The sequence below is a fragment of the Oryx dammah genome, unplaced genomic scaffold, assembly GCF_014754425.2.
Source record: "Oryx dammah isolate SB20612 unplaced genomic scaffold, SCBI_Odam_1.1 HiC_scaffold_18, whole genome shotgun sequence".
NCBI lineage: Eukaryota > Metazoa > Chordata > Mammalia > Artiodactyla > Bovidae > Oryx > Oryx dammah.
In genome coordinates this window covers 49,069,241-49,096,651 of record NW_024070202.1, presented here as the reverse complement: position 1 = coordinate 49,096,651, position 27,411 = coordinate 49,069,241, and the positions used below count along the sequence as shown (strand labels likewise).

The following is a 27,411-nucleotide window of genomic DNA, read 5'->3' as shown; positions in this document are numbered from 1 at the left end:
TTTTTAAGTTGCTACTTGTTCAGTTCTCTCCTCTTGTCAGCATTCCCTTGCCTTGTTATTTATGGTTCTGTCAGCCCATATGGCCTAACTCCCATTTCTTACTCTGTTAAATGTCTCCTACATGTCTGTTTTCTAGCAGTGACTCCTTTTATCTGAAATAAAATTCTTATGTACTTGCTCATTTCTTATGTACTTGCAACGTTACAATGAAAAAAATTAATTATGCATGAAATTGGTGCTAAAATGATCATAATAAAGGATAAAACAAACATCAGGGAAGTAAGACTCCAGTAATTATTTTCCATTTTCTTTTATATCTAGGTCTTTAAGAAACAAGGAAGATAGCTTTCAAGTCTAAACACTGGAGTGACCTAAATCACATTAATATAACAATCATCCTCTCCTAAAGGAAACTAAATGAATATATGAATGGAAAATAGTATTTAATATGTAGCTTTCAGAATATAGAAACATCTCAGAGAAATTGTGACACCAGTGTATGTATATATGAGGTAATATCTGTATAATTAGCAACTCTTACAGCAATGGGAAACATTACTTTTTGGATACATTATACATAAACTTTTTTTTTTTTTGGATACATTATACATAAACTTTCTATCTCAAGAACTCCACATTGTTGTAAAATTATTTCAGTTCAGTGCTATGGCAGTTATACAAATAGATGTAAACTCCATTCCCAGATGAACATTAAAAAAGCAGAATGCCTACTAATTATGTGTTATTAACACAAATGTCAACAAAAATAGTTTAACAGGTGCAGAATCACAATACTGAAAATATAATTATCAATACAGCTGTCTTAAGAGAGTTAACTAGTACCATCAGGCTTAAAAAGAAGGTCACTGTTTTCATGTTTCACTCTTTCAGCCACCACACACCAGTGTTACTATCAGCATCTAAATAAAGTGTTTAACATGCTTATATTTTATTTAAGAGCTGGAATACAGGCTTTACAATATATCTGAAACATCATCAATACTGTGATAATGCCATTATGATAAGTCCATGTGTGTGGCATTAAAAAAATAATGGCTGGTCATAGTATGTTTTTATGAACTGAATTTTAAGTTTTCTAGAGGCTAACATGATAACAAATTTTTCTTCTTGACATGGTATATTCACAATCTTCTTTCATAAAGTTCACAGGCATTTCTTGTCTTTCCCTGCACGATCCTGTAAGAAAAAAACATGACTTGGGTAGTTAGAGAAACAGATTCATAAATATGACAGGGACTTTTAAGAAACATTCTTTCAGTTCTGGTTTCCTCGGTGTGTATGCCCAGCAGTGGGATTGCTGGGTCGTATGGCATGGAAGCAACCTAAATGTCTATCAGCAGATGGACGGATAGGAAAGTTGTGGTACACATACACAGGAATATTACTCAGCTATAAAAAAGGATGCATTTGAGTCAGTTCTAAAGAGGTGGATGAAACTGGAGCCTATTACACAGAGTGAAGTAAGTCAGAAAGAAAAACACCAATACAGTATATTAATGTAAATATATGGAATTTAGAAAGATGGTAATGATGACCTTATATGCAAGATAGCAGAAGAGACACAGATGTAAAGAACAAACTTTTGGACTCTGTGGGAGAAGGTGAGGGTGGGATGATTTGAAAGAACAGCATTGTATGTATGTTACCATATGTGAAATACATGACCAGTCCAAGTTTGATGCATGAAGCAGGGCACTCAAAGCTGGTGCACTGGGACAACCCAGAGGGATGGGATCAGGAGGCAGGTGGGAGGGGGGGTTCAGGATGGGGGACACACGTACACCCATGGCTGATTCATGTCAATGTATGGCAAAAACCACCACAATATTGTAAAATAACTAACCCCCAATTAAAATAAATTAAAAAATAAAATCATTCTCTTTTCTGTGTATAGTTATTAATTACAAGGATAATCAAATGAAAATACAAACTCTCATATTTTAAAAAACTACAAAATGTGTAGTTTTACTTGAAAAAGTGTTTAAAAGGAAAAGAAATAAAACTCTTGTTAAATTAATCTTTTCCCTTGCTTTAATCTATTTTGCTTTCATTTCACAGGTTATACAAGGAAAACAAAATTTCTGAAATTCCCCTCCTGCAACCCTAATTAAGATTTTTGGCAAAGAAAGAAGGAAGGAAACAAAAAAATCCATATGGGTGGCTTTTTTTGTTGTTGTTCTTCTGACATTTGCCAATAGAACTGGCTTCTCAAGTTATACTCTTTGCTGATCGTAAGATGACTATAATACATCATTTAAAACTGGAGGAGAATGGGATATAAATTAACTGTAAGAGATCATTTTATTGAAAAAAATAAAACAAAACAATGGAGTTGTGTGGTTATTGCTGCAACAGAGAAGCTATCAAGCTCTCTTTTGGGCTGAGCATTCTTACTTTCATCTGGGCAACTTCAGTAATATTAACTTAAAGCAACTGAGTCAGAGGATAGCATTAGAAGAGGCATCTAAATAACAAGGTATAGCTCTTATGTGTTCACATATATCTTACCACTTTTGATAAAAATCATAGCTTTAATGGAGCTGCTACCCTGATGAGTCCCTTAAGCAAAAGGTGATTTTCCAAAATGAAACTTTAAAAGTGGCCAGTGTTGACAAGTCTGTGCTGTCAACCTGAGTATGCTCTGTGCTTTTTTTTTTTTTCTTTCTAAAAGATAGTCAGGGCAAACAAGGAAAAAAAAGACTACATGTTTTGAAGGTAGTGTTTTCTAATATTTATTTAGTGCCTATAACAGGGAAGGGATCAGATGGGGAAATCCAAAGAGGTTTAAAGATATGGAGTGACATTTGTTTAAACAGAGAAACAGGTTTCCCTTCTTCCATCTGTTTCCTTAATATTTTAACAGTTCTTTATGTCATGATTTATTTTATCTAAAGTAAATAAACTAGTTTCCCTAAGAAACTTTATGATGTAATTCAATTATTGAAGTTGGTCTGACATCAGAAGTAAAATTCATGAAGGACAATTTGGCACAGCTTTTTACTGTGGCTAGTCTAGAGCAATCTTTTGCTTCTCAAGTGGGTTCAGAAGACGAATATCAAAATGGTTCTGGCAAAGAAAGAATGAAGGGAACCGAAAAACCCATGTAGGTGGCTTTTTGTTCTTCTGATATTAGCCAATAGAACTGGCTTCTCAGTTCTGGCTTATACTGGCTTATACTCTTTGCTGATCATAAGATGACTATAATACATCATTTAAACTGCAGGAAAATGGGATAGACATTAACCATAAGAGATCATTTTCTGCACTGAGAAAAAAATATCGCAAACAACAGAGTTGTGTGGTTATTGCTGCACTGAGGAAACTATCAAGCTCTCTTTTGTACTGAGCATTCATGCTTTCAAAACAACTTCAGCAATATTAACTTCAGGACAAGTCAGAAGACAGCATTAGAGGAGGTATCTGAATAACAAGGTTTCCTTTGTGTTTTTACACGTATCTTATTTTAGAAAAAAACACAGCTTTAATGGAGCTGCTACTCTGACAAGTCCCTTAAGCGAAGGATGATTTTCCAAATGAAAGTTTAAAAGTGGCTAGTGCTGACAGGTCTGTGCTGCCAATGACCCTAAGTATGTTCTGTGTTTTCTTTTCTAGAAGAGTGTCAGAGCAAACAAGGAATGGCAAAGACTATTAATACATATTTCCAAGGGACTGTTTTCTATTTTTTTTAATTTAGTGCCTATAACAGGGATAGCTCAGTGGTAAAGAATCCACCTCCAATGCAGGAGACATGGGTTTAATCCCTGGGTTGGGGAGACCTCCTTAAGAAGGAAATGGCAACCCACTCCAGTATTTTGCCTGGGAAATCCTATGGACAGAGGAACCTGGCAGGCTACAGTCCATGGGATTGCAAGAGCTGGTCATGACTTAGTGACTAAACCACCACTACCACCATAACAGGGAGCGGATTGGATGGGGAAATTCAAAGGGATTTAAAAGATGTAAAGTGGGATTTGTCTACAATAGAGAAACCAGTTTTCCCCTCTCTCATCATTAATATTTTAACAGTCCTTTATTTTAAAATTATTTTATTTAAAATAAATCAAGTATATAAAACTGAAAACTTATTTCCCAATGAACTTTATGATGTAATTCAATTATTGAGGTTGGTCTGACAACAGAAGTAAAATTCATGAAGGACAATCTGGCACAGCTTTTTACTGTGGCTGGTCTAGAGCAATCTTTTGCTTCTCAAGTGGGTTCAGAAAGTGAGTATCAAAGTGTAAGAGTAACTTTTAAGAAAATAGTTCTCATATAATGACACCTAAATCTCAGAATATTATTCAGGCTCTCATATTGGATAATGAGGGGTTAAGTATAGGTGAATAGGAAAAAAAAGTGTAAGAAATAACTTTCCTACAGTAGTAGATATAATGGTCATCTGAGTTAAATTTACCCAACCAATCCATTTTAGTTTGTTGATTCCAAAAGCCATCACAGTCAAGAAGAGAGTCTGAAATGCAGTACTTGGATGCAATCTCAAAAAGAACAGAATGATCTCTGTTTGTATCCAAGGCAAACCACTCAATATCACAGTAATCCAAGTCTATGCCCTGACCAATAATTCTGAAGAAGCTGAAGTGGAATGGTTCTATGAAGATTTACAAGACCTGGAACTAATACCAAAAAAGGATGCCCTTTTCATTCTAGGGGACTGGAATGCAAAAGTAGGAAGTTAAGAGATACCTCAAGTAACAGGCAAATTTGGCCTTGGAGTACAAAATGAAGCAGGTCGAGAGAACACACTGGTCATAGCAAACACCCTCTTCCAACAACACAAGAGAAGACTCTACACAGGGACATCACCAGATGGTCAATACCGAAATCAGATTGATTATCCTCTTTGCAGCCAAAGATGGAGAAGCTCTATAAGTCAGCAAAAACAAGACCGGGAGCTGACTGTGGCTCAGATCATGAGCTCCTTATTGCCAAATTCAGACTGAAATTGAAGAAAGTAGGGAAAACCACTAGACCATTCAGGTATGACCTAAATCAAATCCCTTATGATTATTTAGTGGAAGTGACAAATAGAATCATGGGATTAGATCTGATAAGACAGTTCCTGAAGAACTATGGATGGAGGTTCATAACTCAGAGGCTGTGATCAAAACCATCCCCAAGAAAAAGAAATGCAATGGCTGTCTGAGGAGGCCTTACAAATAGCTGAGAAAAGAAAAGATGTGAAAGGTGAAGGAGAAAAGGAAAGATATAAGCATCTGAATGCAGAGTTCCAAAGAATAGCAAGGAGAGATAAGAAAGCCTTCCTCAGTGATCAATGCAAAGAAATAGAGGAAAACAATAGAATGGGAAAGACTAGAGATCTCTTCAAGAAAATCAGAGATACCAAGGGAACATTTCATGCAAAGATGGGCTCAATAAAGGACAGAAATGGTATGGAGCTAACAGAAGCAGAGGATATTAAGAAGAGGTGGCAAGAATACACAGAAGAATTGTACAAAAAAAGAGCTTCATGACCCAGATAATCACAATGGGTTGAGTGACCCTCAGTAACATACATTTTTTAGGGATTAAGAGAATCATTGGCTGCTGCCACAATGGGATATTCAGCAATGAAGGAGTCTTCCTGCTGCTTCTCCATCTAGGGATCTAAATGTTTCTGACATCTAGGCCGAGTCCACTGGTGTAAGATACTCATCCTTATTGCCTATACTCTGACCTCACACATGGGAAGGTGAAAAAGTTCTTTTTCCAGGTGAGAGGCTTCTAAAGTGTTTCTCCACTTTCCATGGAGGATCTTGAAGGATGCAAAGGAATAATTCTCATCTCATCATGCCATGATGAAGCCAACAATTTCAGGACCTCTGTTTTAGAGATGGGGAAAGGGTGGTCTTGCTGAAAATCTAACTGGTTTCTCCAGACCCTGTGAACTGAGCTTTGGGTGTCCTGGGTCTGGAGCACATAAGGTACCTATCTGTCTCTGGTTGTCCTATTGTCAAAGCAGGTTAGTTAAACATGCAACTCGGCTGGGAATAACAGATTGCCAATGTGCTTTGGACCTTCTCTTGACTGGCTCTAATCAAGGCCCGAGTGCCTGGATAAGAGTAATTCATTATTTCAAGAAAATTTCTACAGAGGAATTAATATCGATAATGGTGATAATTATGGTAAAAGCTCTCATTCCTTGGGTGTTTACTGGCCAGGTACAATGCTAAGTGGCCTACACATTTTCTTCAATCCTCCCAACAAGCTGGTGAGCCAGGTGCTATTATTGTTCTGATTCTACAGATGAAGAGAAGTGAGCCCCAGAAGGGTGACATAAACTGCTTGGGATCACAAAGCTAGCATGAGAGTTATTCCAGTTGTCTGACTCCAAGGCCTATGAGTAGAGTGCTTGCTTGTCTTGTACCAGGCATGTTGCTAGACCTCAAAGATACAGTGACCACTGACAAGCAGGGAAATGAGTCTTGGGACTAAGGTTTCTTGTACAGTGAAATAAGTGTAGAGCTGTAATTGCTAAAAAGCCTCGATTGAAAGCCACAAACGCTACCAAATTCTAAGGAAAAGCCCAACCTGAAAGCAGAAGAGCAGAGACAGTGCATTTTGGGAGGAACTAGGAAAGCCAGGGTTGCCTGGAAAATCAATTCAGGTTATGACCTGGTAGCCCAAGAGGAAAGGAAGACAAGCCCATTCCATGGGAGAATGTAGGGAACTGGCTCTTGCTGAAGTGAAGGGGAAGAGAAAGAAAATCATGGCCCCAACTTTGTGACTTCAATGACAAAACGGTTTTCCCTATTTCCATCTTTCAACTCAACTCTAGAGGAAAAACATATATTTGAATGCTTCAGAGTTTGTCCTAAGATGTTTAAAACAGCAGGACAGAAGAGTAGTGTGATGTAGGTCTTCGATTTTTGGTTGTATTTTGACATGCATATGGCAAACATTCCAAATGTCAAAACTAAATTATTTCAGGACCAGCCTTTTTTTCAATGTTGCTCAATTCTTTTGCTTAAAACATCACCGCAACAAGAGTGCTGTAAGTTAGCATGCTGTAAATCTCTATGTCATGATTATCTTGCATATTGATGTCCCAGTCTTAAGCCTCCAAGTAAAAATTGGCTTAATCATTTAGCAAAGTCAGAATTAAAAACACCTTGACTTGGGAAGGTGAACAGCCCAAATAACTGACTTAAGTAATTATTTTTTAAAAGCTGAGGCTCATAAAGTGGATGTCACCTACCTGAAGTCCTGAGTGTTCTCTCAGGAGCCGGTCATACTCTTTTGAAAGTCTCTCTGATTGCATCTTCATTATCATCACGTCATTTTGTGCCTTAGAAAGGGCTAGAGAACATTGAATAGAATTAAAAAATCTTGAATTTGAAATTATTTCAAATTTATGGGAAAGTTGCAAAGAGAACCCCTTTGTAGCCTTTGATATTGTATTCTCTCTGTACAAACACAATTATTTTCTTGAACCATCTGAGATCAAATTACAGACTTCATGCCCCTTTACCCTTAGGAAATCACTGTGTATTTCCTTAGAACAAAGATATTCATAGTATAGTTACAAATTTAGGAAATTTAACATCAATATAATACTTTTTATCTGATCTACCATCCATTTCCAATCTTTAAAACTGTACCACTTCTGTCCTTTTTATCATTTTTTTCAGTTCTAGTCCAGATATCTAGTCCTATATTGAAAACTAGCATTAAGATGTCATATCTCTTTAATTTCCACTAATCTGGGATAATTCATTAGCTTTCCCCCTTGCCTTCTTCTCCCTACTCATCAATGACACTGATATTTTTAAGAACACAGCCCTCTCTTTTTAATAGAATGTGTTCCATTTTGACTTTGCCTGATGTTCTCTGATTAAATTCAGATTATACCTCCCTCTTACAGGCAAATATGACATAATGTTGAATGTATGTTGATGCTGAATGTATCTCAAGGTTATCACATCCACAGGCCCATCTGTCTCTGTTTTTTCCATTTTTATAGTTATTTTCCTCCTGTAACTAAGAAGTGGTGAGACAATTAAGGCTATGTAATGACACCACCTTATGGCAGAAAGCAAAGAGAAACATAAGAGCCTCTTGATGGAGGTGAAAGAGGAATGAAAAAGCTGGCTTAAAACTCAACGTTCAAAAAACTAAGATCAAGGCATCCGGTCCCATCACTTCATGGCAAATAGACGGGGAAAAAAATGGAAACAGTGACAGACTTTATTTTCTTGGGCTCCAAAATTACTCCAATCTGTGAATGTAGCCATGAAATTAAAAAATGCTTGCTCCTTGGAAGAAAAGCTATGACAAACTTAGTGTATTAAAAAGCAGAGACATCACTTTCCTGATAAAGGTCTGTACAGTCAAAGCATGGTTTTTCCAACAGTCATGTATGGATGTGAGAGTTGGACCATAAAGAAGACTGAGTGCTGAAGAATTGATGCATTTGAACTGTGGTTGGAGAAGACTCTTGAGAGTCCCCTGGACAGCAAGGAGATGAAATTAGTCAATCCTAAAGGAAATCAACCCTGAATATTCATTGGAAGGACTGATGCTGAAGCTCTAATACTCTGGCCAACTGACGCGAAGATCCAACTCACTGAAAGACTCTGATGCTGAGAAAGATTGAGGGCAGGAGAAGGGGGCGACAGAGGATGAAATGGTTGGATGGCATCATAGACTCAATGGAAATAAGTTTGAGCAAATTCCGGAAGACAGTGAAGGACAGGGGAGCCTGGCGTGCTGCAGTCCATGGGGTTGGGACATGACTGAGTGACTGAACAACAAAACATCCTGTTTCTTGTCAAAACTTCAAGCTTATATTCAGCATCTACAGATCATTCTTTCCCAAAACCTATCTTTGTTATGATGATTGCAAACTAGTGGTTTTCCAACTTCACCATTCAATCCAAATTTATCAGTCAGCACTGTAGTATAAAGAAGAGTCTTCCTTTCTTTCATATCCATCCATCCACCATCAGTATGAACTAGAAATAGATTCCTATTTTTAAAAATGATTTATAACTCATTAATATACTTAATTTCCCCCAGGTCTGGCCAGGGAGAACCCCTTTCAGGCTGGCATTTATGTCCCCTGACTATGCCCCCAACAGTTTCTGGCACAAGATGTTCCAGATTTACCCTAACCTTTCCCAGGTTCAGCCTGGACTCAAGCATTACCAAATAAAACTTATCAGAAGGGTCTGCTTTTGAAAAAACTGAGGGTGGAAAAAATATTTTATCATTTTTACTAAGAGATGGACGACCCTATTTCCTTAAGAATGATCACTTTCTTATACAAAGTAGAAAAATATGGGGTGTATAAGTGGCGTTTAAAGACATTACTTCAACATTTAAGTCAACACTTTGTGTAGAAGCCAGTGAGCAAATGTGCAGAAGGGAAGAGTTGTGTAAGATGGACTGGAGCAATTCTGGGAATCCTGAACTAGCTCTACATACAATTCTGCACATGCAGCCTTCAGAAGTTCTGCATTTGTCAATCTTTGAGGGTAGGATTTGAGGAAAGAAAGTGAGATTTATAAAACTTAAGTCACCTTTTTTGCAAAATGAAATTAAATTTTAGGTTCTCTTTATAAACAGTTTGATTGTCTTCCCTCCTGAGAAGCCCTCATATGGGTATTTTTATATATAAATGTCTAAGTCACTATCAACTGAAGTACCTTTTGTATCAATACTTTCTTGACTATTTTGTCTAATTAAACTCTGCATTGTTCTACATCTGTGCTGTCCAATATGGTAGCCACTAGCTTTATATGGCTATCGAGCACTTTATTTAAAAAATTTTTGTAATTGGAATATAACTGCTTCACAATGTTGTGTTACTTTCTGCTGTACAACATTGTATGAATTGGTTATATGTATATGTATGCTCCTTCCCTCGTGAGCCTCCCTCTTACTCCCTCCATCCTACTTCTCTAGGTCATCACAGAGCACTGGGCTGAGTTCCCTGTGCAACACTTTAAATATGGCAAGTGCAACAGAAGAACTGGGTTTTAAATTAAATTTAAATTAAATTCTGATTTAAATAGCCATACATAGCTAATGGCTAGTGATATTAGACAGCTCAGCTTTATAGTTTCCTCACATTACTTCTATAGATCCATAAATCTAAATTAGGTATTAAAAACTGAATTTGACAACTTTAATGTGTCACTTAGTAAAAAAAGGCATGGGTTGGATGTGGAAGAGAGATTTCTGGTAGTTAGATTTCATAAGGACCTATAGCCACAACATAAAGATAATGCATTAGTTTTCAATTTGGGCATAAGGCATTTCCTAGAATATACTCATGAGAAGGCAATGGCAATCCACTCCAGTACTCTTGCCTGGAAAATCCCATGGACGGAGGAGCCTGGTAGGCTGCAATCCATGGGGTGGCTAACAGTTGGACACAACTGAGCGACTTCACTTTCACTTTTCACTTTCATGCATTGGAAAAGGACATGGCAACCCACTCCAGTGTTCTTGCCTGGAGAATCCCAGGGATGGAGGACCCTGGTGGGCTGCTGTCTACGGGGTCGCACAGAGTTGGACATGACTGAAGTGACTTAGCAGCAGCAGTAGCAGCAGAAGATATCGAAAAAATAGAGCATGGTGTCATCTTCAAGACCTTTCTTACTAAAAATGTTTAAGAGTCTTGACTTGAGTATATAAAAAGCAAAGAAGTTTCTACAACTTAGTAATATCTGAGTAGTCTCTAATAGTGGTTTTAAAAATGTTGATCAGGAGCTTGTATTCAACAGTTCTTAATGTTAAAAATGACTTATACTTAAATTTCTGACATGAATAAATTAATTAGGAGATTTAATAAATCATATATCAACTCATTAAAAAATACTATTACAACCTTCTTATTAAAAGATACTATTTTCTTATGAATTGTTAGGACAAAGAATGAATCAGATGACCCTACGAATCTGTCAGAAAAGCTAGAAACCATGTGTATAGCCTATTCAGAAGTTTCTTCTGATTATGAAGAAAGTACAAAGATATAACAAAACAAATGCAGGCAAATCCTATTTTTCTAGCACTTATCAAGCCAAGACATGAACTGTGTTTCTTATTTTATTTTGTGTTTCGGTGGATATTAGTAAACCTAATGATTACTATCTTACTGATTTACTCCAATTAGGAGAGGCTGTTTACTGTCTAGGAGTCTTCTGGACTGTTTCCCAGTCCTTTCTTTACCTCTCATTTTATAAAAACTACAATATTCTGTTTTGGTTGTCTTCTACCCCCTTCTGGAACTGCCTTTATGACTAAGCGATTACATAAAGTTGTTATCTGACATTTGAATATGCTTCTTGTTTTATTTCAAATCATGTTATTTTGGAAACAGCATATATAGGGAAGACATCAGCTAAGGAGGCTTGAGGTGATACATCTAAGTCTCTACTTCAATTTTCCCATCTGCCAAAATGAACTATCACTTTCCAGTAGTGGTATGGAAATGTTGAGATATGTCACAAGATTACTGGACAGGTTCAGTTATGCTCACCAGGAACTTTTAGAGGCACAAATCATTAATATAAATAAAAACTCTAACTAATATTACAGTGACATGTAGTAAGCCAAAATGTTTGTGTAAAATGACATGTAAGCAGGCCAAAAATATCTGTGGTTTTCCAAGTACCAAACTTACATTTATTGAGCTATTTGCACAGTGGGAAGTTGGTGAGACTGATGCACTGTGTAAATGTATCACTATGATTTCTATCTGAGATAACAGACAGTACCAACTAAACTCTGCCAGGAACATAAAAAAACATTTTTAGACCCATTGGCAAGAAAGCTCAAGTTGGCTGTGGTATATGGGGTATAAGGACTGCACTAGAGGAAAACTAATTTGAAAAGTGTTCATACATCTGGTTCTATTTTTGAGAACTCGAGAGTGACATACCAGACTATTCAGTATACTTAATCCTTATATGTACTGTTCCTTTACAGGGATCATCACTGGACCATTAATCTACAGTAATAATTTCAAAATTCTTGGAAAGGATACACAAACATCTGTTCAGTAAGGGACGTAAGTTGTGGTTTTAGTTATATTATGCTTGTTTTTGTATGTGACTCTCTTGTCAGGTATATGCAGGTAAGGTCTGTTTTCTTTATTACTTCAAATAGTACCTATGTTCTTTTAACCCCACACCCGTATGTCGATAAGGTATGTTGGTTCTACTTCCTCTCTCTCTCTCCAGTTTATCCACTTCACTCAGTCACTATCACCACTCTCTTCATCTCTACTGAAATGGATTCCTCACCTTGTTTCTTGGCTACTCTAGTTCACTGTCCACAGTGATGTCAAAGAGACTGCTCACTCCTATGCCTAAGAACCCCACAACAGTGCCCCTCAGATGTAACATGTAAACATGGCACACGAGACCCTTTATGATGGATCCGAGACCTACTTTTCAACTTGTATCACTGCCTCCATCTTATTTTACGGTCCAGTCACAGTGAGTTCCTTGTAGTATTTCAGAAAGTACTACTCTTTCAGTTACAGGCTCCTCATTTTCTTAAAACATCCTTGCTCACTCTTTTAACCTCCTTGCCTGACTCATTCTCTCCTACTTCATCTGGTTAATTAATATTTATTCTTTAAAATGTCAAGAAATTATTCTTCATCTCTTCTGTTGGTTTCTATTTCATCTTGAGCTTAATTTTATTATATCACTTATGCTGAAGTGTAACTATATCCCTGGGCTTCCCTGGTGGCTCAGTGGTAAAGAATCTGCTTGCAATGCTGGAGATGTGGGTTTGATCCCTGGGTCAGGAAGAAACCCCTGGAGAAGGAAATGACAATGCATTCTAGTATTCTTGGCTGGAGAATCCCATAAACAGAGGAGCCTGGCAGGCTACAGTTCATGGGGTTGCGAAGAGTTGGACATGACTTAGCAACTCAACAACAGCAGCACACTATGTCCCCAGCAGATTGTGGACTACTCAAGAAACAAAGTTGGACCTCCCTGGTGGCCCAGTGGTTAAGAATCTGCCTGCGAATGTAGGGTATATGGGTTTGATCCCTGGTCCCAGGAAGATTCCACCTGCCGCAGAGCAACTAATAAGCCTGTGCGCTGCAACTACTGAGCTCATGTGCCACTCTTGAAGCCCCTGCACCCTAGAGTCCATGTTCCACAACAAGAGAGCAGCCCCTGCTTGCCACAACTAGAGAAAGCCCGAGTGCAGCAACCAAGACCCAGGGTAGCAAAAAATGTTTTTAAGAATTAAAATTAAAAAAAAAAAGAAGCTGTGTCTTGTCTTTCCATTCTGAGCACCCAGCACTGTGCCTAGCGTTTGTTGGGTACTTAAAATATGTTCCTTGAAGGAATTAAAGAGCAGACAAATGAAAAGTCTAAGCTTTAAGCATGTGAAAAATCCACTTATGTGTAATCAGTTCAGTTTTGAAAATATGATAAATGTCAGGTAAACAATAGAGTACCATTTTAATCACTTGATAGGAATCTTGGTTTCAACTAAACCCAATTATATCTTTAATGAAAAAAAATTCAGGCTAGCTGGAAATTCACAAAGCAAACGGACCACTCATGATATTTTGATAAAAATATAATTGTCACAAATATTTCATGCTAATTTAGAATTAAAAAACCAAAAGTAAATACTATCACAGAATTGAGTTAAAAAAAAAACAGAAAATACTTATTTTAGTAATGGGGCAAGATATATACAAGATAAGCCTGGAGTATCTTATAGAGTTAGAATGATGTACTCAAGAAAAAGATAAAACAACAACAACAAAAAAATCCACGATGATGAGGATACATCAAGGAGATACAGGAGTCAACTGAAGGAGTTCTCAATGACTAAAGCTGAAAAAAATGACCTGAGCAACAAAACAAGTAGTATTAAATTATAATCTGAAGTATAAAGTGGATATCCATGAGTTTTTCTGATATAAATTAATAGGGGTACATAGACAAATCTGTGCAGAAGAGCTTCAATCATCTATTCAGATACTCTGTCCTCAAGGAGATAGGGTGTAACCCCCTACTACTTCTTAATCTTAGGCCACAAATAGTGACTTTCCTTCCAAAGACTACACTGTGGAAATAAGGGGTTACAAAAGCAACTTTTTTTAGTGAGGTAGTGTCAAATACTACCTCAACCAAAAAATCAAGGTCAACATCAACAGTGTAAATCATGTTGATAATATATTCTTAAAATCATGTAGTAAAAATGGCATTTTACCTCTGTGACTTTCCTCTCAAGTCCCATAACCCCAGTCTAATCATGAAAAATAGCAGATTCCAATTGAGAAACATTCTGCAAAAAGCCAGTACTTCTCAAAACTGTCAAGGTCTTCAAAAATAAGTCTGCAAAACTACTGTAGCCAAGAGAAACCTAAGGAGATATGAAACTAAATGTAACGTGGTATCCTGAATGAGATCCTAGAGTACAAAAAAGATCTCAGGTGAAAACTAAGGAAATCTGAATAAACTATGTATTTTTTCAATAATAATATATCCATATTGATTCATTAATTATATAAATATAACATATTAATGTAAGACATGAATATTAGGAGACACTGAGCATGGGGAATATGATAATTCTCTGTACTATACTGCCTGCTGCTGCTAAGTTGCTTCAGTCGTGTCCGACTCTGTGCGACCCCATAGATGGCAGCCCACTAGGCTCCCCCATCCCTGGGATTCTCCAGGCAAGAACACTGGAGTGGGTTGCCATTTCCTTCTCCAACTATATTGCCTACTTTTGTATAAATCTCAATTATCCTGGTGGCTCAGATGGTAAAGAATCTGCCTGCAGTGCAGTAGACCCAGGTTCAATCCCTGGATGGGGAAGATCCCCTGGAGAAGGGCATGGCAAGCCACTCCAGTGTTCTTGCCTGGAGAATCCCATGGACAGATGAGCCTGGTGGGCACAAAGAGTCAGACATGACTATAGCGACTTGGCACACAGCACACACATCCTAACATCAAGTTTAGTTTTAAAAAATTACAGTGGGGAAAAAAGCCCACACAAAATACATATATATGGGACAAGATATAACAAAATTCATTAGTTGTAAGTAATATCTTAGTAAGAACCTATCTAATATGATTTTTTAAATTCATTTGCTTAAAGAAAAACTTAAATTTTTCTTTAGTGTAAAATCTTCTTATGTTTTAAAATTATTATATATTTTAAAAACCCACCAAAGTGGTAGTATTAAAAAAGTCACTGAGTGAGGAGTGAGGAAGTAGAGAAAAGCAAGAAATCTAGTAAAGCATGGACTTAATACATTTCAAGATTAACAAAAGTATAGGTTTCTTCATCTTCATGAGTAAGTCTTACATATAAACGGTTTAAGTTACTTAAGAGGAGGGTTCAGAGACAGTATGATTATAAACATCTTAAAGAAATTTAAAGTTAGGGTTTGTAAAAATAGTTTTTATGAAATCTACATTAGAGTCAGTATGCACAACAAATATAGAAGGGTGGTGAGAATTAAGCTCCTTAACAATGATGATAAACCTTTACTACTTACATCAAGAATATGAAGAAGGAAAGTTTCTTCCAGGCTCTAACTATTAAGAGTTCATGAAACCTAAGAGCCCCTCCAAAGATTCCTAGTCTTCACAACTAGAGAAGATGAAGCTGTTACACAGATGAAACTGCCGTAAGACAAGGGAGCCATCCATTCATCTATCCATTCATCAACATATGGAATGCCTACGGGGCATCAGACTTCCTACTAAGTGAAAGGGTCTTTGTTCTCATAATACTCATTTTCTAGTCTGGGAGGAAGACACTCAGTAAAGAAGCCAACCAACCAACCAACCATTAGTAAGTGATAAATATCATGCAGAAAGTTTGAACAGTGTGCCAGGATGGAGTACATACAGCCACACAGAGATGGAGTACTCAGGAAAAGTTTCTCTGAAGTGGTGAAATTTAAGCTACTATCAATTCTGTCTGCTAAGGGCACCTAGAAGCAATGACACCCCAGTAGCACACTGAGGGTCCAGCTTTCTATATACCATTCTTCACTTTAAGGCTCACTATAGAAATGGCTGGAGAAGGCAATGGCAAACCACTTCAGTACTCTTGCCTGGAGAATCCCATGGATGGAGGAGCGTGGTAGGCTGCAGTCCATGGAGTCGCTATGATTCGGACACGACTGAGCAACTTCACTTTCACTTTTTTACTTTCACCCATTGGAGAAGGAAATGGCAACCCACTCCAGTGTTCTTGCCTGGAGAATCCCAGGGATGGGGGAGCCTGGTGGGCTGCCATCTATGGGGTCGCACAGAGTCGGACACGACTGAAGCGACTTAGCAGCAGCAGCAGCAGCAGGAGAGAAATGGTTGATTCAAAGGACGGAGGAGGAAAAGTACAAGATAAGCTTGGAATATCTAAAGTTACACCAGAATGGAAATGCTTACAGAATGGGGCATGACAAAATGATAGGGAACTCAGCTTGAAAAGACTCCCATTGGCCAAATCTGAGATAATCAGAACAATAAAATAAAATCTACTGAATATATTAAATAGGCAAATCAATAAATAACTGTGGGAAAAATGAAAAAGCTCCTCCTTTAACAACAGAATGGCATTTAATAAATGGAGAATAAGGAAATTAGAAAATCACCATTTGGAAACTGTAAAAATAATAAGGAAAATATGAAGAGAGATAAAAGGATAGGGCAAATATAAGACGTTATCATTTGGGTAACTGAGTGAGGGCTACAGGCTTTTCTTGGTAGTATTTCTGTGTCTCTTCTGTGATTTGAATTTATCATGTCTGAATAAAAAGTTAAAAGGAAAAAAAAAAGTCTGCTGTGAAGCAGAACAGAGAAATGGGGCAGTAAGTGAAGGAATATGAAACAAAAGGTTTTTAACTTTTATTTTTGGGGATAGGAAGTGAGGAAGTAATTGCAGAAAACAAGAGCCCTTGAGAAGGATAATGGGGTTGAGAGTCACAGCAGTAGAAGAGGGACTCAAACTTGTAACCCAATGACATTCAGAGTTTGAGTCCATTTGGGGGAGGATGGTAGTTTTGGTGGTAAGAAGATGAATTTTTTTTTTGTTAATTCTCTGAGTTCAATGAAGTAGGATGGATTTAGAATTTAGAAGTGAGATGAAAAGATCTAAAACAGTTCTGGAGAGTGAAAAAGTGAAGAATTTAGAGAAGTGCAATAGGACTGTCACAGTGTTTAGGGACCATTTGAATGCAGTGACTGTATATTTAAAACAAGAAGTTGGTTCTTTCAGCCATGTTGAGATGCTTGTGTGCAGGTACAAAGTAGATGGATAAGTAGACTATCACCGAGGCTCAGACCTTGAGAGACACAAGGGAAATAGACAACAGGGGTTGGGGGTGGGGGGAGATGGGAGGAAAAAGGAGGTAAGTAGTTTGCAAGAGCCTAATTATGATGAACCTTCAAATCTAAATTGGGTAAGGAGGGAAGAGAAAGCATCAGTACTTGGGGGTGAGATCTGTTAGTATCTGTTAGCAACCAGCCCTGGAATACTGTATGTGCGCTAGGGACAAAGAGTTGATTTAGATGTGGCCCTGCCCTCCCAGAGAAGGCAATGGCACCTCACTCCAGTACTCTTGCCTGGAAAATCCCATGGACAGAGGAACCTGGCAGGCTTCAGTCCATGAGGTCTCAAAGAGTCAGACATGACTGAGCAACTTCACTTTCACTTTTCACTTTCATGCATTGGAGAAGGAAATGGCAACCCACTCCAGTGTTCTTGCCTGGAGAATCCCAGGGATGGCGGAGCCTGGTGGGCTGCCGTTTATGGGGTCGCACAGAGTCGGACATGACTGAAGTGACTTAGCAGCAGCAGCTGCCTTCCCAGCACTTACAATCTAGTAAGAAAGATAAAAAATAAAATAATTTCTACAGAGTACACTACTAAATACATATCCACACAGAACTATGGAGGTCCAGAAGGAGGCCATTCAACCCAGCTTGAAAGGAGGCAGTTTCAGGGAGGCTTCTTAGAGGTGGTGATGGGGAAGCTGAAGGATGAGGGCAGTAGAGGCAGACAGACCTGCAGTCAAAAGGGTCAAAGGAGAAAAATGATGAACCACCACTGTTAGGACAACTACATGCTCCCATATTTAATAGGGTTCAGTTCAGTTCAGTTCAGTCGCTCAGTCATGTCCGACTCTTTGTGACCCCATGAACCGCAGCACGCCAGGCCTCCCTAAAATTAAGACTGGACAAGGGTGGGGCTGGCAAAACTGGAGATGACGCTGGGGGCAGATCACAGAAGACCACGTGTGCCTTCCTGAAGTGCTATTATAAAGGCAACAGGAACTAATACAGAGTTTTAAACACTGAAGACGCCAAATCAAATTGATGGTGTTGACACTCTAGTGGCAAAGTGAAGATGCCAAACTAACAGGAGTGACATGCTTTAGAAGACTGCTTGCTTCGCCCGAGAAGGAGTAAGATATTTTTTGGAATGGTAACAAAGGGGCAAAAATAACTATACTAAAGAGTAAACATTAATGAATAAAACAAAAAATAGCTCTATTTTTCATATGCAGAGAGAAAGGGGAAATGAATGATTTTGTGTGTGTTAGGTATTTTTCTACCTATTGTTAGGCATACGGTGCCTGCCCCTATCCTCTGGGGGACTATGAACATGAATGAGGTTTGTGGGTGAAATAAGGCATGATGATATTTATAAAGATTACTGGGACTCTGGACCAAGGAACCAATGAGCAGGCTTTATAATTTAATAAATAAAATCAGACCTATGTTATGCTGTTGGCAAAAGAAACAATAAATACATAAAGACTTCTTTCATGAATCTTAAGTTAGGTTGCTAAGTAATATATTTAAGAAAATTTTGGCTCTGTTGCTTAGCGAAGAATAATTACAAATTATATAAATATGCTAGTTTTGCACTTGAAAATCAGAGTGTATGTTTTAGGCAAAGCACTGTGTAGGTATAGCTTATATATACTGATTTGAAGAGTATGTTTTATAAAGCAATTTCATGTGAAAGTAGAAGCAACACATGAAATCTCTGATTTACAAATCATCATGTATGCAGAACTGAAGGAATCAATTGACTCTGACTATAAAAAAAGAACTAGTTTTACTATATATAAGCATACATAATTCCTTAAATTATCTGATCAACATTCATTCAACGAGTACCTGGGTGTATAGCAAATTTTATAATAATATTAAAGCAGAAATCAATCTCTTCAATATCATCTCATTTATACTGAAAAAGGTATTCTTTATTTAAAGACCCTTAACAGGAGTCAGTAAGGGCCAGATTGCAAACATTTTTAGCTTCCTAGGCCATGCAGCGTCTGCCCAGTTTGCTTAACTCCGCACCCAGAAAACATGTAAATGAATGAGCAGGGCTTTGTTCCAATAAAATTTAATTTCTAAAATCAAGGCAGCAAGCTGGAGTTGACCCATGGGCCACAGTTTGCTGATCCCTAAACTAAAACACACTTGTAAGTCTTATCAGATTCTCTTAGATTATCAAATTATTCAAAAGAACTATAAAATAAAGTAGCAGAACATGAGAGGAGAGGACTCAAATTACACTTGAAATTTTAAGAAACTGCCTAAGAAGTTCCCCATTTATCTATTTTGCTTATAGAAACAACAAATACTATATAGATACAGGATGCTGCAATGAGATTTTGCTTTAGGAAGGAAAGGTTTTCTTCCTTTTTCAGCTCATTTTCCTGGCTGAATGCTTCCCATCCATTTCGAAAATGTCTTTAGAGTAGAGTTGTCCAGTTTAATTTCTGTATAGCATGCGGCAATTACACATAAACCTGAAACAAACTGATTCAATCAATATGTCTATCAACATATTCAGAGAATTATGCTTGATTACATTTTAATCATCTGAACATTCCATTATTTGGTATGCATTTAACACTCTCTACTCCAGTTTTTTTTTTTTTTTTCAGTAAACTAACTCATATGTCACACAGAGGAAGGAATAATTTGTAGTCACTTCATATATATATGTTGGATCCATTCATCAAGGTTATAAGCTCTCCAAGGAAAAAAATATTTTCTCTTGCTGTAATGCCCCTTTGTAGAGCTAATGAAAGCTTTTCTTCAGGTAGCATCACTTATGCTTGCTGGCTTCCCGGGTAGTTAAGCTGGTAAAGAATCCAGCTGCAATGCAGGAGACCCCAGTTTGATTCCTGGGTCAGGCAGTTCCCCTGGAGAAGGGATAGGCTACTGACTCCAGTATTTTGGAGCTTCGCTGGTAGCTCAGATGGTAAAGAATCTGCCTACATTGTGGGAGACCTGGGTTTGATCCCTGGATTGGGAAAATCCCCTGGAGGAGGGCACCATTCCAGTATTCTTGTTTGGAGAATCCCCATGGACAGAGGAGCCTGGTGGGCCACAGTCCATGGGGCCACAAAGAGTCGAACATGACTGAGGGACAAAGCACAGCACACATTGTCAATGCTATGAAGGTCATCCTTGAGTTTCTGTCTTCAGTTACTATTTTCCCTGGAGCTATTCCTCTTGGTCACTGTATAACAATTATATAGTTTATTTTACATGAAAAGGGCCTGGAAACAGATAAGAAGCTCAGAAAATGGAAAACATTACAACTAAATGGGAATGTGACAGGGAACCAAGCAGGAGAACATATCACTATGACATATTTGTTCCAGGAAATAGTCCACAGCAAGAAAGTCTCCTTCTTCTTGTTTGATAATAATGCTAACTGCATGTAGAGATAATATACACTGATAAACGGCAATACACCCTTTATTTAAAAATTAAAAAAACAACCTAAAAGTTAAAAGCTGACTAAAGGGACGGTCATACATTTTATTTGATTTAAATAATTGATGTATTGTTAATAACACATAGTCTATTGCCATATCCATCAAATAATCTATGCTATTTTTTTAAAATATGGACTTTGCTTCAAAGGAAAAGGAGATATTAAAGAAGCAAAAATTTCCAGATAAGTAAACAGAGGAGAAAATACATGTGTTTTCTTACTCAAAGCATAAAAACATTTGTTAAAAGGTTATAAAGCAAAAAACATAATATGACTAAACCTACCAATTTTTTAAAAAGCACTGCAAAATTAAAAATAAGATGGCGGCTTTGATATAAGTGCAAGTTAAAGATAGTTGAGTTTACACCCACAAGAATTTGCAACCGTAAGATATGCTTAGTTTGGACTTTGAGAATTTATTTTTAGCTAGATAGATGGCTCAAACAGTTTCTTTGCAAGAAACTAGGAACCCCACAGTTTTAAATCTGTCTTATTCTTGTTTAAGACTCTAGAGGCAGAAATACAGGGTTACTGATATACAGAATAGTAATTTTTCTGTAATTTTCTCTTATCTCGATCTTCAATTTCTCTTGTAAAGCACTTCAACTATTTTTACTCTCTGGTCCCCATGTTAGTTATGACTTGTGTATCACTGGCTTTAGAGGATGATGATTTAAAAAAAAACCAAAAAACTCAAACATGCTAAGGGTAGAGAAATTGGTCTGTAAAAGGAAATTCTAGAATGTTATTTCTTTTCAAGGTAAGCCATGGTGAAATGGAAGCATTTATCCAGGAACAGAGTTGAGTAAACTAGTTGAGAGTTGAATAAAATAACTAGTTAATAAACTTGAAGTTTAAATAGGATTAGAAGATTCTGTTTCCTGACTCAAATCTAAGGTCCCCGTTATATGCTGCCAATACTTAGGTACACAGAATGGGCCTTTACACTCAGTTTCTGTTACTTGTATAGACTTTGAGTAACGTTTAAAATTTGCTTTATCTCCAGCAATAGCACTCCTCTGAAGAAAACTTAAACACCAATTAGAGAACATAAGATACATGTACCTCACTGTAGCATTAGTTACAACAGCCAAGATACGGAAACAACCTAATTACCCATCAATAGATAAATGGGTAAAAAAAATGTGACACACACACACACACCCAAACACACACCACGGAATATTTGTTGTTGTTGTTTAGTTGCTAAGTTGTGTCTGACTCTGTGATACCATGAACTGTAGTCTGCCAGGTTCCTCTTTTCATGGGATTTCCCAGGCAAGAATATTATTATTACTCAGCTATAAAAAAGAATGAGATCTTGCCATGTGTTACAACATGGTTGGACCTAGAAGGTAGGCTAAGTGAGATAAGTCAGACAGACCAATACTGTATTATTTCACTTTTATGTGCAATAAAAATGACAAACAAATGAAGAAACATAACAAGATACAAAGTTATATATAGAGAGAATAAACAAGTGTTTGCCAGGGATGGGGGTGGGGGAGGGGGAAGTTAAGGAGAAGAAAGAAACAGGTGAGGGGATTAAGAAGTATAAATTTCCAGACTTCCCAGGTGGTCTAGTGGTTAAGACTCAGCCCTTCCACTGCAAGGGGCATAGGTCAGATCCCTGGTTTGGGAACTAAGATCCTGCATCCTACATTATAACAATAATAATAATAATAATAATAATAATAATGAGAAGCCTAGAAGAAACTTAAAAAAAAGGAAGTACAAATTTTCAGTTGCAAAATAAATGAGCCACAGGTATGAAATGTACAGTGTGGGGGATACAGTCAATAATTATGTGTTATCTTTGTATGGTGACATGGTAATAAGACTTACTGTGGTGATCAGTTTGAAATGTTTAAAACATCACATCACTATGTTGTGTTAAAGGAACTAGTATAGTGCTGTAAGTCAATTACACTTCAAAAACACACTCATAGAAAGAGAGCAGAGTGGGGGGAGGGGGAATTAGAGGAAGGCAGTCAAAATGTGCCAACTTTCAGTTATAAGATAAGTAAGCTCTAGGGATGTAATATGGAGAAGGCAATGGCACCCCACTCCAGTACTCTTGCCTGGAAAATCCCATGCATGGAGGAGCCTGGTAGGCTGCAGTCCATGGGGTCGCTAAGAGTCGGACACGACTGAGCGACTTGACTTTCACTTTTCACTTTCATGCATTGGAGAAGGAAATGGCAACCCACTCCAGTGTTCTTGCCTGGAGAATCCCAGGGATGGGGGAGCCTGGTGGGCTGCCATCTGTGGGGTCGCACAGAGTCGGACACGACTGAAGTGACTTAGCAGCAGCAGCAGCAGCAGGGGTGCAATGTACAACATGATTAATACAATTAACACTGGTGTATGTCAGTTTTGAAAGTTGTTAAGAGAGTAAATCCTAAGAGTTCTCAACACAAGAAAAAAAATTGTTTTCTATTCTTTAATTTTGTAATGAGATGAAGGATATTCACTAAACATTGTGATAATCATTTCATGGTGCATGTATCGATAAATCAAATTATTAAACTGTACACCTTAAACTTGCATGATATGTGCTCAGTTGCTAAGTCGTGTCTGACTCTTTATGATCCTATGGGCTGTAATCTGCCAGGCTCCTCTGTTCATGGAATTTCCCAGGCAAGAATACTAGAGTAGCCTGCCGTTTCCTACTCCAGGGGATCTTCCTGACGCAGAGACAGTACTGGTATCTCCTGCATCTCTTGCACTGGTAGGTGATTCTTGACCACTGAGTCACCTAGGAATCCCACACCTTAAACTTACACAGTGCCATTTGTCAATTATATTTCAATAAAACTAGAAGAAAAATAAATAAAAATTTGCTTTATCCTCAATAGGTTGCTTTTTAAGGATAGTTACACTCCATGTTAAATGATCTTACAATGAATAAGTTATTTGAATGGGTTTCCCTGGTAGCTCAGTTGGTAAAGAATCCACCTGCAATGCAAGAGACCCTGGTTCTATTCCTGGGTCAGAAAGATATGTTGGAGAAGGGATAGGCTACCCACTCCAGCATTCATGGACTTCCCTGGTGGTTCAGCTAGTAAAGAATTCATCTGCAATGTGGCAGATTCTTACATTCAACCTTACAATGAATGTTATTTGAATAGTTCCCCCCAAAATTGCTGATGGAAAGAAAAAAAAAGGGAAGATAAAGAAGAAAGAATAATGGCAGGGTCAAGGAATTTGCCTCAGTCACTTTCTTTTTTTTCTTTTCCCTTTATGTAGGAGACATACACTAGTACTCAACTTCTACTATTAGACTGCCAGCCCTGAGAACTTTCAATGTAGCATGCTACGGATACTTCTGCTCCTAAAGGAATGAGGAAGAGACATTTTCATGTACAACTCAATCACACTTAAAATCATTGCCTGGATGCATGCAATGACTGAATGATAACATATTTCCTCTAGTTTTTTTTTTTTTCCTCTAGTTTTAAGAATAAGTACTGAGAAGGTATTAAGAATAAATCCTGGGAAGCTCTCTTGGGAAGAATCTTTTGAAGTCAATCTCCTTGGATATCAGAAAGTTTTCTGCTACATACAAGGTCTATTTTTATTATGAGGGCTTGTGAACTTTGTAAATTCTTCAGAGCTTAAGTTCTCATTTTTCATGGAATTGCCCTTTCCCAATTACTCCACACACTGGGACATCAGCGCTACCATTAAACACATCATTAAAAATGACAGATCAGGTCCTTACACCTGACTAAGTTAGTCTTGAGTGTAAATTGGATGCTTGGGGACATGCACGCTCTCCTTTGGCTCACTAGGGTCATATGACTGCACTGGAGCACAGGTCATTTACTAACTGGTGAAAAATCTGAGCTGGTGATTAAAACTGATGGAGATTTTGGCACTGCTGACAGAGTGAGTGCTCTTAATACCTGCTTTCAGAATAATACTTCCCCAATTTGGACTGAATCAGTTTAAATAGACATTTGTATCTGTGCTTTACTTCCACTAATATATTTGGAGAAAATGTTTCACCAAGATTATAAAGAAACACTAAGGGTAAGAGCATGCATAAGGACAACATTCTATTTACCTCTTAAAAAATATATACCACACTGCCTTTCTACTCTATTTTTAAATATAAGAAGACTTCCTGAAACATTTCTTAAGCACCATCAGTCTTAATGCTCTCAATTTTTAGAAATCTATGAATATTATTTGAATGGTACTATATACAAAGCATTGTGCTGCTGAACTCATCCATACCTTGAACTACTAATTTATTTCTTAGTTCTTGTCTTAATGAATTTGACTAGTATAGGTCAAGAGAACACAGCCAGGGTTATACCTCCATTAGAAATGGAACTTGGATCTTCTCAAGGTCAGTAACAATGTTATCTAAAATAAAATGTGTTCGTAAAATACTACACTCCTTGCAGAAACCAAACAGAACATACTCAAACAGGTAAAATCTGCTTTTACTTCCACCTTGATTCACTTTGAAAGTAGTTCTGCAGTCTATACTTCAAATAGGAAAATTGCAATCACTTGTTATCCGATCATAAACAAAATGCCTATATTATAAAAGAGTTCATCTTCTCCAACATCTGAATTGTCAAAGAAATATTGAGCTTCTTTATATTACTCAAAATAACACTGAGTTTAGGGTTATATATCCGACTTGTGAAGTTAAAACTCAAAATACATGAGTTGGATTTTTTAAAAAGCAAAGGGAGGAAAAAACTAAGCTGGCCAGGGTTAAGAGAGGTAGTATGGCACACAACCTCCTCTTGTCTGCCTTTTATTTCTGTCCTACTCTGCTTACAACTTAAGGAAAAGGATCCTTGGCAGATATTAAAAAAGCAGGAATTTAAAATAATTTTTTAAACTAATTAAAGGTATTTTGGAAATAGTCCCTTGCATTCTTCAGAAGGATTACCAGCAATATTTTGTGTTGGGTAAAAAAAGAACACTATTTCTCTTCTGAAATGTCTGATTACTAAATTTATTTTCATACAAATGTTAAAACTTCATGATCATGTTCCAAATTATTTGGAACTGCAGAAGAGCCAAAAGTACAACTATGAGAAGATTTAGAATTTTGAGCTATACTATACCAAACACACCATCTACCACTTTGTCTGGAAGAGTAAATTATTTTTTAACTTAGATGATTTTTTTTTTTACTTTAAATAAGAAGTAGGAAAGTGACTATACATTTTATATCAGATGAAATACCCTACGGATTTTTTTAAGCAATTAGCTTTTATCTTCAGGCTTTCCATTTCAAATGCAAATACATCTTGATGAACTCAACTCTGTCCAAACAATATACATAATCAACAATAGCAAGGTGTATTACAGAAAATTATACTGAGGCCTATTTTTTTTTTAATCTAAACTTACAAATGGCATAAAGTATTTTTATTCAATTACTAATGTTTTCCAATTTATTCCCAACACAAAGCAGTGGAAGAGATCTGAAATTGGAGGAGGCCTATGCATTGATCACTATCTTGACTCTGCCTGAGAGGTTCCCAGTATCTGGACAACATCAAGGACTATCTGTCATAAGCTGGAATGTTGCTCAGGGGTCAAGCTATCACCTTTGAGGCAGTTTCTTGGATGACATCAGGTTTAGAACTTTTCAGTGCTATGCAGCTGCAGGCAATAATAATTTGTTCCTTGTCTAAGAATAACAATATACTAAAAGAACTGTTTTTCAAAAAAACAAAAAATGCAGAAGAAATAGCTGCCTTCAGGTAAATGGGAGTTGGGATGTCTTACCCCAAGTCCTTACTGCAATGTATTTTGGAATCAGACACTGAACTCTCTACTGACATCCCAGTCTGTGGCTTACTCTGTCCGTATCATTTCTTTCAAGGAACATTTTCCTTATATCTGGCAGGTAGAAAATATTAGGGCTTATCTCAAGCCCTAATATTACAACCTTATCTTATAACCAAAACTTTCCCCCTGTCACTGCTTCTTTTAGCAGCACTGTACTATGATGAAAAACTGTGATAATTTTCCAAATGTGTTTACAAGCAACTTTTCAGGAACATAGGTCTTTTGCTAAGGCAGGAACATTTGTATTTACAACACAGATCTGAAACACCTACATGTTTGTCTGTAAAACAGAGCATGTTTCTCTTGGCTGAAACAATGTTTTATCTTCATATTTGAGCAGGAATTTGTAAATAGGTCACCCTTGGTATTTTAACCAGAAGAACATGTAGCCACTGGTTTTGTTTTAGCAAAAGCAGTGAAGTTTAACAGCATAAAATATGATACTTCTACTTTTGTGCAGGCATACAACGTTACCATCTGAAGCCTTCTTTAATTCAGTTTTCAGTTTTTCTTTGTCTTCTTCTAGTTTTTTATTTTCTGCTTCCAAAACATGTTCTTCTTCCTTGCCATAGTTTTTCAAGAGCTATCAGAAAGAAGTAATCTTAGATTGTAATAGCCAGACATTTTTTTAGGAAAAGAGCTAAATAACGTATTTTAAATTATTGGCCTTTATTCTTTGTCCTTTTTAGTGCTTTATACTTTTTTACAATGTAACTTCTGTTACTAGAAACCTGGTTTTTGGCAAACACACACACACACACACACACACACACACACACACACACACACACA

The 27,411-nt window shown here is 37.2% G+C and overlaps 1 protein-coding gene and 1 non-coding gene across 2 annotated transcripts in view; both read right to left on the bottom strand.

Annotated features, from left to right (window-relative positions):
* Positions 1–294: 294 nt before the first annotated feature.
* BCAP29 (B cell receptor associated protein 29) overlaps positions 295–27,411 on the bottom strand; it is a 48,124-nt gene continuing 21,007 nt past the window's right edge. The window contains exons 6-8 of the mRNA XM_040260830.1: positions 27,094–27,202; positions 7,238–7,338; positions 295–1,197 (exon numbers count right to left, since the gene is read on the bottom strand). Of these exons, the coding sequence (XP_040116764.1) occupies positions 1,165–1,197; positions 7,238–7,338; positions 27,094–27,202 (243 nt within the window). The 3' untranslated portion in view covers positions 295–1,164. The remainder of the gene's footprint in view (positions 1,198–7,237; positions 7,339–27,093; positions 27,203–27,411) is intronic.
* Positions 24,035–24,162, bottom strand: LOC120878301. The gene has a single exon (XR_005724509.1). It is a non-coding gene; the product is annotated as a small nucleolar RNA U109 (small nucleolar RNA).